Source organism: Biomphalaria glabrata, chromosome 14, assembly GCF_947242115.1.
Source record: "Biomphalaria glabrata chromosome 14, xgBioGlab47.1, whole genome shotgun sequence".
NCBI lineage: Eukaryota > Metazoa > Mollusca > Gastropoda > Planorbidae > Biomphalaria > Biomphalaria glabrata.
In genome coordinates, this window is record NC_074724.1 from 323570 (window position 1) to 337500 (window position 13931).

Consider the following 13931-nt stretch of genomic DNA (forward strand, 5'->3'; position numbering starts at 1 on the left):
TTCAAAAAAAGAAGATGATTACGTCCTACGGGCCATGCATTTAGTCATGCATATTAACCAATGACTTAAATTCTGCCAAGTCACTGGTTTTCCTGGCTAGCTCATCTAGCTTGTCTTAGTCATTTTATTTCTTTTCTACTTTTACAGATGATTTTGAAATTTTGACATCGAGTCGTGTCCAACTATTTGATTAAGCCAGCTATGAATGCCTTGGATGAGAATGCTAAGTACATGTATATGTAAGGGGTGTATGGGGTGTCTAGGAGGGGTAGCACCTCTAGTGGACAAGCAGTCGTACCCTCTTCTTGAGGGTAGCTTGGCTCACTCTTGGTCCCCAATCGGTACCCAACTCTCACCTGTGGCTACCAGAAGCTGTAGCATGCGCAGCGGCCACACCCCGGAAACGGCTTTGACTGGCCGGCTAAACCAGGTAGAGGGTATCTGACGTGTCCATGGCACTCAGTACACTGAGGTTCTGTCAAACCTAGCATGTGAAGTCTGGACTTGGCGGCCTGTGCGTAACGTCACAGAACTAGACTAATCGGACAGAAAGGCAAGTACCAGCACAGTGCTGTTGAGCACTCTAGAGCAGGACAAGACACACAGAAAGTCTCTGGCCATCCACTGCACTCAAACTTGTCCCCGGACGTCTTGACCAAATCTTGCTTCCGGAAGAGGATGGGCTTTAGGGCAGAGAGTGAGGTTGATGTGTTGCGCGAATCCTCCTCACTTTAACCCAAATTCCAGCGCAAGTCACTTGTCATCCACCCCCCCCCCCCTAGTGGTCATCATCGAACCACGATGGACGAACTATATATATGTTAATGTATATTGTAGCAGAAGACTTTTTAAATATGAGACTCACCATTCCAAGTGTTATACTTTGTTCATTGAGTAATAGAGCTTATCTATTAGTTTCAAAATCATCTAATAAATTATTCATATAACAAAATACTTTCGATGCATTATTAAACTTTACACAATGCTTTTGCGGAGATATATGATTGGATGCCCATCATACAGCTTACATTTGTGGGCCGCATTGTATAGAAATGTCCTGGCCGATTTTGACACCCAGTCCGCCCCTGTTCACAGATTTGTATTGTTTTTGCTGTCGTAAGAGTTGAGTCGAAGATTCTAGAAACTCTAGTCTAGACCAAGGGAACCTCTTCTCCAGCGACCTGATTAAACAAATGCTCTATATTGGAAAGATCCAAGCAGATTCAAATTTGTTAAGTCCCTGTTACCGATGGCTCATAGCCAAAAGACTCTCGGAACTAGATGAGAGACCAGTTCACTGGGGAAGTTCCTCCATTTTGTTTCTCTGCACCATAGCGGCCGTCATAAAACGGGGCGTCGAAGAACTATATGGGTCGTGACATGACAGCTCTCTTGCATCCCCGTGCTATAAACAAGGCTCTTTCTTCGGCACCCCAAAGGGAGTCTTACTTTGCTTCCCTCTTCCACCCAGGCGCCACGATGAAGCTGAGAAGCATGTTTCAAGTCATCAAAGCGAAGCGTCCAATGGGGATGCAGATGTCGTTATGGGTGGAGTTATGCTGAGAATAGCTCGATCTCTAAGTAAACCATAAATATGGTAAACATCTTTTTTTTTACCCCCATTATTGTCCTTACCACTCATTGCTCTCAAATCGTACAATAACTATGTTTCATCTAGTAGGGCACTTATTTATATGTGACTGTAGCAGCTGGGAAAAAGTAGCCCTGGATAGATCCACAAGGAGAGAGAGTATAAAGGAAGGGTCTCGGATTGCAGATGCCATACACCACAGAAGCAGAAAGAAGGGTGAAAATGCAACGGCGCCTTGTGATTACATAAGCCCAACATGCGACCGCAGCTGTGTATCAAGGATTGGCCTCTTTAGTCACACAAGAAGTTGAAAAGGGAAAAGATCGTCTCTCGAGACGTAAAATACCACAGAGAGAGAGACCCATTATCGAGAGACAAACCCGTCCATTGAACGCGACGAGAACCTGGACATTGGTAATTGTCGGAACTTGGTCGCCCACACAGCAGTTCGCCCCTCCCCACGCAGCTGTTGGGTTGAAAGGATTGGCAAAGGGCCGAAACACTTAAGGATCAGCTGTTCGCAGCCTCTGCTAGAGTGTAGCACTACGTTCTGCAAGCGACCAAAGGGTAACCAGCCGCGAGGCAGTAGAGGTCTGGATTCAGAGTTCTCTTTCCCCTTTGATAAGTAGCGGCCAATGTGAAAGAGACCCCCTTCTCCCCGAGGCTTTCTAGATTAGATCAGATACTTGCGCTGAGGTTGTCAATTATAGTCAAACTGAATTTCCATTTGATCGGATCAATAACAATTATCTTATCTTATCTTTACCTATTCTCTTCTCGGTGTTAACGCAGAACCCTGTGATAGTAGTGATGGTAGTGCAGTGTGTGTGCCTGTGTATGAAATGACCAGTGGACCTTGAGTGGACATGCTTGAGTGAACAGCAATGTGTCAGGACTGTGTGTAAAAGGAAGTCAGAGTATAGAGAACAAGTGGCTGGAGTAAAGAGCATAAATATGGACGAATAAAATCATTGTGTTTATTGAAGCTCGTGTTGTTTTAGTCTATTACAGACCCGCTCCCCGAGTCCCAATTATTGTATAAAGTATCTACTAACAGAACAAAGCAGTCCATAATTGATCCATATTTTTTAATTTTCAATAGAAACGAAACTTCTTCAATTTTCGTAAAAGGTTGACATTAAAATACTCTCAAACCAAACCTGCGATCATATATTAACATATTAACACCAGCAGACGTCTAGATCTACAGATATATCACAGAATGTGAACAAAAAATATGTAGATGTTTGATGACTTAACTATTTAGAATGAAGATGATACGTGAATCAACATACGACCAAACAGATGTGTGTTTTTAGCAAACGTATACAAGAGGTGTGCAACACTTCTCAGCTTGAGGGCAAAATAGGTTTCAACGTAAGTCTCACGGGCTACATCACCAGACAAATTCAAATCGTCAAGTCCAGTGAAACAGATCTGCAGCGGATTTATTATGCAATGGGGTCAGAGATTTCAAGGGATAGACTTGGTTGCGTCAATGCCGGAAAGGGCCAGCGGAAGGTTGTTTTGGCATCATTGAGGCAGACCGACTGTTGTCCAGTCTCCGTACTTTCTAAGTTATGCCTTTGTTTGCCATTGAATGCTACAATACTCGTGCAGCTTATAAAGGATTGCCTTTAAATTCTAGGAAGGACAACATACTGTGTATTAACTCTTTCTCTCCTAATTGACGATACCAGCGTTGATTCCACCAGAATGTGGTAAATAATTACGGAGAGAAAGAGTGAAACTGAAAAAGAAACTCAATACACTGTGGCAGAATATTGCATGAAAGGCTTATATGCTGCTATAATTTTAACGCCACACGACACATACTTTCCAGGGCTCTAGGGTTCGATTCTTGGCGTTGAAAACCTGAACTCTATCAACTTTTTAAAAAAAAAATCAAGGGCCCAATACTTTTTACCTGTTCCGTTTTACAATAGACCCTTTCATACACTCTCTATAAAAATACCGAAGTCTCTGTATTTCAGAGCAAAAAAAAAAATAGTTGTTAGAATAGCACGATTTGTTAGAATGGCATATTCTGTTGGAAAAACATTATTTGTTCCAATAACATTGTTAGTTCCTTGACGAATTCAGGATCCGCTTTCGAGATCATTGAAGTCTGTCGGGTCTACTTCTGATGTCACCGTAAACGAATGTTTTGGACCAGGGCTGTGGGTGTAGCTGAATAAATACTTCACTGACTTCTCGGCTGCGAAATAAAACGAAAAAATCAACATGAAATTTTTTTTTATGTTCGCTCAAATACAAGACTCAAAACCCGAACCATTGCTATTAGTAGGAATATGTGTATGTCTCGGAAGACAATGGATGCGCCCAGATGAGTCAGTGGTTTCAGCTTCTTCTTGAGATGGGGCAGAACATGGCGGGATGCGAACTGTTGCATTCCGTGCTGTTTTTAAAGTTATCCTATGTCAGGGTTTCTCAACCTGTGGGTCGCCACCCCCTCGGGGGTCGATTGACAATTGGCCAGGGGTCGCCTAAGACCATCGAAAATATGGATTGTTGTTGTCTATTCTTCTATTGCTGTATGTGTGTGTGTGGGGGGGGGGGGGGGTCGCGGCAGAGTGGGGGATCGTAAAAAGGAGTCGCCGAGCATAAAAGGTTGAGAACCGCTGTATGTCATCGTCACTAAGTAAAAACTTTCACCCTATTCCCGAAACAAATAACTAATTCCTAATCGTGTCATAACAAGGTCATGACATCATAAACATCTTTGACCCTGACATCATACACATCTTCGACCATGACATCATAAACATCGTTGAACATGACATCATACACATCTTTGACCATGACATCATATGCATCTTTGGCCATGGCATCATAAACATCTTTGACCATGATATCATACACATCTTTGACCATGACATCATACACATGACATCATACACATCTTTGACCATGACATTAAAAACATCATTGACCATGACATCATACACATCTTTGACCATGACATCATATGCATCTTTGGCCATGGCATCATAAACATCTTTGACCATGACATCATACACATCTTTGACCATGACATCATACACATCTTTGACCATGACATCATACACATCTTTGACCATAACATCATACACATCTTGGACCATGACATCATACACATCTTTGACCATGACATCATACACATCTTTGACCATGACATCACACACATCTTTGGAAGTGACATCATACACATCTTTGACCATGACATCATACACATCTTTGGCCGTGACATCATACACATCTTTGACCATGACACCATATACATCTTTGACCATGACATCATAAACATCTTTGGCCGTGACATCATACACATCTTTGACCATGACATCATACACATCTTTGGCCGTGACATCATACACATCTTTGACCATGACATCATACAGATCTTTGACCATGACATCATATGGTCATGACATCATAAACATCAGTGGTCATGACTTCATTGACTATGGCCATCACTAGCAATTATCAATTCCCACCAATAACATCTCGATTAATAATCAGAAAAGATATTAAAGATTACAGCGTAGGTGATCCAACTGTTTACCTTTACTGACGTCAGAGACACCGCTGCAGCCACTTTGAGAAGGCCCAAGTTGCTTAGGTACACACTTGGGCATTAACATCTTGAAGAGCTCTCTCCTAAATGTGTTGCCGAAAGCACAGTAGATGATGAAGTTGGTAGCAGCGTTGGTATACAACAACATGTAGGCAACAGTATAGGCTGAAAAAGTAACAAGTCAACATGTAGGCAACAGTATACGCAACATGTAGGCAACAGTATAGGTTGAAAAAGTAACAAGTCAACATGTAGGCAACAGTATAGTCAACATGTAGGCAACAGTATAGGTTGAAAAAGTAACAAGTCAACATGTAGGCAACAGTATAGGCAACATGTAGGCAACAGTATAGGTTGAAAAAGTAACAAGTCAACATGTAGGCAACAGTATAGTCAACATGTAGGCAACAGTATAGGTTGAAAAAGTAACAAGTCAACATGTAGGCAACAGTATAGGCAACATGTAGGCAACAGTATAGGTTGAAAAAGTAACAAGTCAACATGTAGGCAACAGTATAGTCAACATGTAGGCAACAGTATAGGTTGAAAAAGTAACAAGTCAACATGTAGGCAACAGTATAGTCTGAAAAAGTAACAAGACAACATGTAGGCAACAGTATAGGCAACATGTAGGCAACAGTATAGGCAACATGTAGACAACAGTATAGGCAACATGTAGGCAACAGTATAGGCAACATGTAGGCAACAGTATAGGCTGAAAAAGTAACAATTCAACATGTAGGCAACAGTATAGGCTGAAAAAGTAACAAGTCAACATGTAGGCAACAGTATAGGTTGAAAAAGTAACAAGTCAACATGTAGGCAACAGTATAGGCTGAAAAAGCAGCAAGTCAACATGTAGGCAACAGTATAGGCAACATGTAGGCAACAGTATAGGCTGAAAAAGTAACAAGTCAACATGTAGGCAACAGTATAGGCTGAAAAAGTAACAATTCAACATGTAGGCAACAGTATAGTCAACATGTAGGCAACAGTATAGGCTCAAAAAGTAACAAGTCAACATGTAGGCAACAGTATAGGTTGAAAAAGTAACAAGTCAACATGTAGGCAAGAGTATAGGCAACATGTAGGCAACAGTATATGTTGAAAAAGTAACAATCAACATGTAGGCAACAGTATAGTCAACATGTAGGCAACAGTATAGGCTGAAAAAGTAACAATTCAACATGTAGGCAACAGTATAGGCTGAAAAAGTAACAAGTCAACATGTAGGCAACAGTATAGGCAACATGTAGGCAACAGTATAGGCAACTTGTAGGCAACAGTATAGGCAACATGTAGGCAACAGTATAGGCTGAAAAAGTAACAATTCAACATGTAGGCAACAGTATAGGCAACATGTAGGCAACAGTATAGGCAACATGTAGGCAACAGTATAGGCAACATGTAGGCAACAGTATAGCAACATGTAGGCAACAGTATAGGCTGAAAAAGTAACAATTCAACATGTAGGCAACAGTATAGGCTGAAAAAGTAACAAGTCAACATGTAGGCAACAGTATAGGTTGAAAAAGTAACAAGTCAACATGTAGGCAACATTATAGGCTGAAAAAGCAGCAAGTCAACATGTAGGCAACAGTATAGGCAACATGTAGGCAACAGTATAGGCTGAAAAAGTAACAAGTCAACATGTAGGCAACAGTATAGGCTGAAAAAGTAACAAGTCAACATGTAGGCAACAGTATAGGCTGAAAAAGTAACAAGTCAACATGTAGGCAACAGTATAGGTTGAAAAAGTAACAAGTCAACATGTAGGCAACAGTATAGGCTGAAAAAGCAGCAAGTCAACTTGTAGGCAACAGTATAGGCGGAAAAAAGCAACAAGTCAACATAGTATATAGTAAAAAAAAAAACATATTGTGGGATGTGTGGCCGAGGCGCTAACGCCGCTTGGTTACCTATCAAGAGGGACTCAAGCTCGACACCCAGGAAAAGTTGTTTACTAAGCGCATAAAAAAAGCTTGTCTTCGAGTCCGAAGATTAGTGAGGAGTACAGAATTTCCCGTGGCTACGTAGCCCCCCCCCCAGCTGCTATCATATTTTGTCACCTCAAGCGCAAGTATAACCATTGTCCACCGGTGGTCAATTTAGATTTTCTTTTCGCCGTCTACGTCTGTCCTCGGCAGAGGATTTTCTTTTGGTCTCAAATGTGTACACAGCCACCAACCAATCACCAGATTCTTCTCACCGTCATGACAGAAATACACACACACACACAGAGAGAGAGATAGAGAGAGAGAGAGGGAGTGTATGTGTGTGTGTGTGTGTGAGAGAGCAGCCATTTCAAAACTTAAAATGATATGGAAAGACAAAGGCTTAGCCCTCGGCACCGAAATCAGACTGATGCGCTCCCTGGTCATGGCCACATTTTTTATATGCTTGTGCGTCCTTGACGCTGACTGCGGAGCTAGAGAGGAGGATCCTAGCAATGGCATTGAGATTCTACAGAAGGATCCAAGGCATCACATTCAAAGACCGCATCACAAACCAAGAGATCAGAGACAAGGTTACTGCAGCGATTGGACCCCATGACGACCTACTAACTATCGTAAAAAACAAAACAAAACGCACGCTAAAAATCTACGCCATATTACAAGATCTTCAGAGCTCGCAAAGACCCTTCTCCAGGAAAAAGAAGAAAAGGCAGACAGAGAAAGCGATGGGAAGACAGCACAAAAGAATGGACGGGCCTGCCATTGAAATACAGGGAGGAATGAAGAAAGACGGTCGACCAATCTCGCATGGCGCCCCAACAACTCAACAGACTAATGGGAGGTAACGTTGAAAACATCAGCAACTTCAAATTACCGTAAAAAGTAAAAAAATAATCAGGCAATAAATATTAAACGTACACCGGAAAAGTGTTTACTAATAGGACGCCGTTTGATTGGGTCAAGTGTTTATCAGTGCCAGTGTACCTAATTCATACTTGACAGCGCCCAGCCTTGTGTTGAGTTGAAACATGACGCTGTTGCATATCACTATGACAACCACTGGAAAGACGGTGATGATAAATTGAAGACATGACGCCAGGACGATCACCAACATTGACTGACTCACTGAAACAAAAAAAAAAAATTTACTTCTTTACTGCTGCACGTACAGACGCATATATATGCAGCCCCCCATTCCCAATTTTTTTTTAAAACGTGGCCCTCGATAGAAAAAGGTTGCCCACCCCTGCGTTAGAAGATCATTGTATCTTTCTTGTGGTGAAATGACGAAACGTTACTTCTAGTCTGGTGATCATGAATCGTCCATGAAGTACTTTTGTGCTATCGGCACTATTTTAGTTATTGATTTAGATATAGATCTAGGATGGTTTATAATTCGTTGGTTCCTTATTCACTTTGCCTAGGGAAGGAGTTCTCAGCCTGTGGGTCGCGACCCACTTGGGGGTCGATTGACGATTTGCCAGGGGTCGCCTAAGACCATCGAAAATGTGGATTGTTATTGTCTACTCTTCTATTGCTGTATGTGTGTGTGTGTGGAGAGGGGGGTCGCGGCAGAGTGATGGATTGTTAAAAGGGGTCGGCCAGCATAAAAGGTTGAGAACCGCTGGCCTAGGCCTCCCTATTCGCTTCGCTACGGGCCTCCAGTTACCTGGGCAAACACACACACACAAAGTAATTCTACACATGAATGATCTAAATTTACACATGGATGATCTAAATTTACACATAAATGATGTAATTTTACACATGGATGATCTAAATTTACACATATATAATGTAATTTTACACATGGATGATCTAAATTTACACATCTATAATGTAATTTTACACATGGATGATCTAAATTTACACATCTATAATTTAATTTTACACATGGATGATCTAAATTTACACATCTATAATGTAATTTTACACATGGATGATCTAAATTTACACATATATAATGTAATTTTACACATGGATGATCTAAATTTACACATATATAATGTAATTTTACACATGGGTGATCTAAATTTACACATATATAATGTAATTTTACACATGGATGATCTAAATTTACACATATATAATGTAATTTTACACATGGATGATCTAAATTTACACATATATAATGTAATTTTACACATGGGTGATCTAAATTTACACATTTATAATGTAATTTTACACATGGTTGATCTAAGTTTACACATATATAATGTAGGCCTAATTTTACACATGAATGATCAAAATCTACACATGGATGATCTAAATCTGCACATGGGTGATCTAAATTTACACATATATATTGTAATTTTACACATGGATGATCTAAAATTATACATATATAATGTAATTTTATACATGGATGATCTAAATTTACACATATATAATTTAATTTTACACATGGGTGGTCTAAATTTATACATATATAATGTAATTTTACACATGGATGATCTAAGTTTACACATAAAAAATGTAATCTTATATATATACATCAGGCTGCTCTTCTTACCTTTACTGGCAGTCTCTTTATTGGCTAGTCCAGATTTGATTTCCTTAGAGTGGACAAAGTAGATTATAAGGTTGACCACTATCAGTAGCAGGCTGGGTATAAAGACTTGTATCACAAGGACTGCCACCACAATGGGGGACGAGTGTGGTAAATAGCATTCTGTCTCTTCACTTGAAGAGTTGGGAAAGCAAGTTGATAGTGTAATATCTATCTATCTATCTATCTATCTATCTATCTATCTATCAATCTATCTATCTATCTATCTATCTATCTATCTATCTATCTATCTATCTATCTATCTATCTATCTATCTATCTATCTATCTTTCTATCTATCTTTCTATCTATCTATCTATCTATCTATCTATCTATCTATCTATCTATCTATCTATCTATCTATCTATCTATCTATCTATCTATCTATCTATCTATCTATTTATCTATCTATCTATCTATCTATCTATCTATCTATCTATATCTTTATCTATCTATCTATCTATCTATCTATCTATCTATCTATCTATCTATCTATCTATCTCTATCTCCATCTCCATCTCCATCTCCATATCTATCTATCTATCTATCTATCTATCTATCTATCTATCTATCTATCTATCTATCTATCTATCTATTTATCTATCTATCTATCTATCTATCTATCTATCTATCTATCTATCTATCTATCTATCTATCTATCTATCTATCTGAGGGCTTTGCACTGTGGTTTTTGGGCCTCCTCATGTGGCTGGTGAGACCTATGTGAGCCCGGAATGTTCGGCTGCACACTGGCAGGTTATTCTAGCTGGAGCTAGTGTCATTGGCTTTGCTTTTTTTGTTTTTTCTTCTCTGACGCTTCTCTTCCGCCAGCGCTGTTCTGTTCTCCTGCAATTTGTGCGACAGTTTTCACAGCACGACGCCATGATGCTGAATCACGTGCTTCCGTCTCCTAGGTGGCAGGGTCAGTGTTGAGGATTTTCAGAGATGCTTGATACTGTCCAAGAAGCGTTTTCTTGGTCCGCCTTGTGCTCGCTTTCCTGCCCTTAGCTGGCCGGGGGCTGGCCATAAAGGAGTCCTTTTGTAAAGCCGCATAGGATTGGTTCTATTTGTTCTTTATGAGTCAGACGCGAGGTTGATATTTATATTATGCATCCCCCCCCCCGTTCTTTCTCTGTCAGTCAGAAAGATGATGTACTCAACAAATAGTATTTCTGCTTTAGGGTCTCTAGACTTACAAGCTGTTTAATAAAAGTAATGCTTCAAAAAACTCTTGCTGTCCTGATATACTATAGTTACAGAGGTTTGTCTCAATTATTTTTGAAATATTTGCAAACAGGCGTGACGTAAAGGTTGCTTGGGCCCTGAATATGTCAGGGACAGCTTTATACTTAAATCATGCCACAGAATCAATTGACTATTTCTGTCTGTGGCATTTTACGTCTCGAGAGACGATCTTTTCCCTTCGCAACTTCTTGTGTGACTAAAGAGGCCTATTCTCTATACACAAAAAATATAGTCTCATTTTGTGGTGGCCGCTTTGGGCATTGGCAAACAAGGCAGCCGCCTAGGGTCTCTGATTGGCGGTGGACACCGCGCATGACTCAAAGAATTATTTTTTTACAAAAAAAAAAAAATGCGAATAATGGATCAACTCTCAAACATAGCACAACTCTGTGTCTCTATGTCTAGTAGCCTAGACTTAAGTCTCAATTGATTCGCGAATGTTTATATCTACTTGTTAGACTACATATGTTAGAAGACCTTTGTGCCTAAGAAAAATCGAAAAAATCTTGGAAGACAACGGCCACCCGCTCCATCAGAACTACGTCAGGTCGTCGCGAAGTGGGCGACTGCTGTCAATCAAAACAAGAACTGGAGCGGTACAAAAACTCGTTCGTACCTCACTCGGTCAGACTCCATCACCGCCACTCATTGATCAGGGAACATGAAATGCACCAAGATACCTGTGTGTAGTCGCTGAATGAACTCTTGTCTGTTGTATTTATGTGTATTTTTCTGTTGTGTTGTCTTTATATGAGAAAAGAGTCGTTGTAATCACAACAAATTTCCGTAAGGATCAATAAAGCAGACTTAGTCTTTGTCTTAGTCTTTTGGTAAAATGTCGACATGTTATTTCTAGTCTGGGGATCATGGATCGTCCATGTGGTATCGGCGCTATATGATTTAGATATAAATACAGTACATCTATAATTCATTGCGTACTTTTCGGTCTTAATTTTTTTTTTTTTCATTTTCATCCACCCTATTCGTTTCGCATTGGGCCTCCTACGACATAAGGCAGGCCCTGGTATTACTCTCTTAACTTAAAAATTCAATGCTGTGATGTGGCCGTAAGACGGAACAAAAGGTTTTACCCTTTCTCATTGCTAAACACTATCCAGAAGTAGACCAGTGGAATGTAGACAATGGACCAGATGACGACCATGCTTAGAATTGTGTACATTGGATGAAGATATTGTACGATAATTCGGGTTCTGCAGACAACATACAACGAATATAAAAATATGCCATTGATAACACAAAAAAGAAACTATATACGGGAATGAACTGCACATTTACAGCCAAATATGTCAATACAGAAAACGGCCGGCTCCTCTACCACCCAAGCGAAAGCCACTTTGACCTGCAATATATATGGACGGGAGTGTCTCTCCAAGATAGGGCTGCACAGTCATATGACAAAGTGTTCGAGATGAACCAAAGTCGTTCTACGACTGAAGGAAGCCAATATATATATACTGTAATATGTATTTCTTTTTTTTTGTTCAAACTTTAAACAAAATATTAATTGCTATTGTTAATTAACTAATTCATTTTTTTTAGGGACAATGAATAATTGTGCCAAATTTCAATTTGATCCGAGATTAGTAAGTGAGAGAGATACAAAAATGTGTCCCAGACAGACAGATGTCAGCTTTTTAAGAAAGAAATACTAATTATCTCAGACCAAAGCTAGTATAAACTATTTGTAACGGTTAATAGCGAAAGTTTGTAGTGAAATATCTAACAAGCAATTCGTAAGGTAAGCTCTCTTTCTCTCTTTCTTCTCTGTCTGTCTGTCTGTCTGTCTCTCTCTCTCTCTGTGATGGATTGCCTAATTTTTAACCACTAATAAATGAATAGTAAACGTTAAAATGCAAGAAAAGTAATAACTTTTTCCCCACATTAAAAAAGGTACCGGTACGCCGTACCGGTGAATACCGTCACAAAAAATACACATAAAAATACATATATATGTATACATATATAATTTATAGTATTGTCTATTTTGTAAATTTTGTCGAAATGTACATTAATTATTATGTATTGTAATGTATTTAAAAATGTATTTTTTTTTAATTACTTCGGTATAGTAAAGTTTCCTCTTTCAGACCTTGCGACCTATAGGGCAGATGATATAAAGGTCATCTGTTTCTCTGTCTTGCAGTTAATTAGGGTGTCATGTGACCAGCACAACGACCAACCGCCTTCACTTTTCTTCCCATTAATGTCATGTACCAATTAGAGCTGGGTGGATTAATATGCGCCGAAAAGACCCCGAAACTAGAAATCCCAGTTCTCATCAGGATTTGAACCCATAAATCTCCGGTTTGGAAGCAAAGAGCTTAACCGCTCAGCCACCTCGACTCCATGATCTCAAACACTTAGTGATATCATTTCTTGCTATTTCTCTTTTCAGCTTGCAAACTGAACACGGATCTCGAAAACGGCTCTAACGGTTTTCCTAAAAACTTGACAGTATATATACATGTATATCTTTGGAAAAAGAATTACTAGCTAATTGGCCACAACAGGGAAAACATGGATAAAACATGGCAGTTCTTTATGGCTCTATGTCTACTAGCCTACCTCTAAGTCTCTACTAGGATTATATGTAGTATCAGTACTAGCGTTTCTTAATAGATGAATGACTTACTTGTCTTTGTAGTACAGTAGTCTCCAAGTACACATGACAACTAGGTGCCAGTGTGAAATAGCTATCAGTGTATGAGTCGCATATTTCACAAACCTGATCGACACAGAATGATTAACACAAAGATTAGAATAGCGTGTCATAAAAAAAAATCAATGCACGACATGCCGCACCATATTTATAACTATAAAAAAAAGTTATATAGATTTCAAAACATTAACATCTTATATATCCATAATTGGTTGCTGTTGTAATTTATGAATATAACTTAACAACAAAGAATTAATATATTCTGAAATTCTGCGATTAACAAGAGGTGGGTGGGAGGGGGTAAATTTCTTCCTTACAGCAGGAGGGTCAAATTAT

The 13931-nt window shown here is 39.5% G+C and overlaps 1 protein-coding gene across 2 annotated transcripts in view; it reads right to left on the bottom strand.

The window, feature by feature from the left end:
* Nucleotides 1–2662: 2662 nt before the first annotated feature.
* LOC129922657 (uncharacterized) overlaps nucleotides 2663–13931 on the bottom strand; it is a 19919-nt gene continuing 8650 nt past the window's right edge. Inside the window, exons 4-9 of one of the 2 annotated variants that reach the window (XM_056009350.1) lie at nucleotides 13569–13661; nucleotides 12007–12126; nucleotides 9636–9805; nucleotides 8108–8248; nucleotides 5157–5333; nucleotides 2663–3809 (exon numbers count right to left, since the gene is read on the bottom strand). In XM_056009350.1, coding sequence (XP_055865325.1) covers nucleotides 3691–3809; nucleotides 5157–5333; nucleotides 8108–8248; nucleotides 9636–9805; nucleotides 12007–12126; nucleotides 13569–13661 — 820 coding nt within the window. In that variant the 3' untranslated portion in view covers nucleotides 2663–3690. The remainder of the gene's footprint in view (nucleotides 3810–5156; nucleotides 5334–8107; nucleotides 8249–9635; nucleotides 9806–12006; nucleotides 12127–13568; nucleotides 13662–13931) is intronic. The other variant, XM_056009351.1, reaches the window with a different exon arrangement.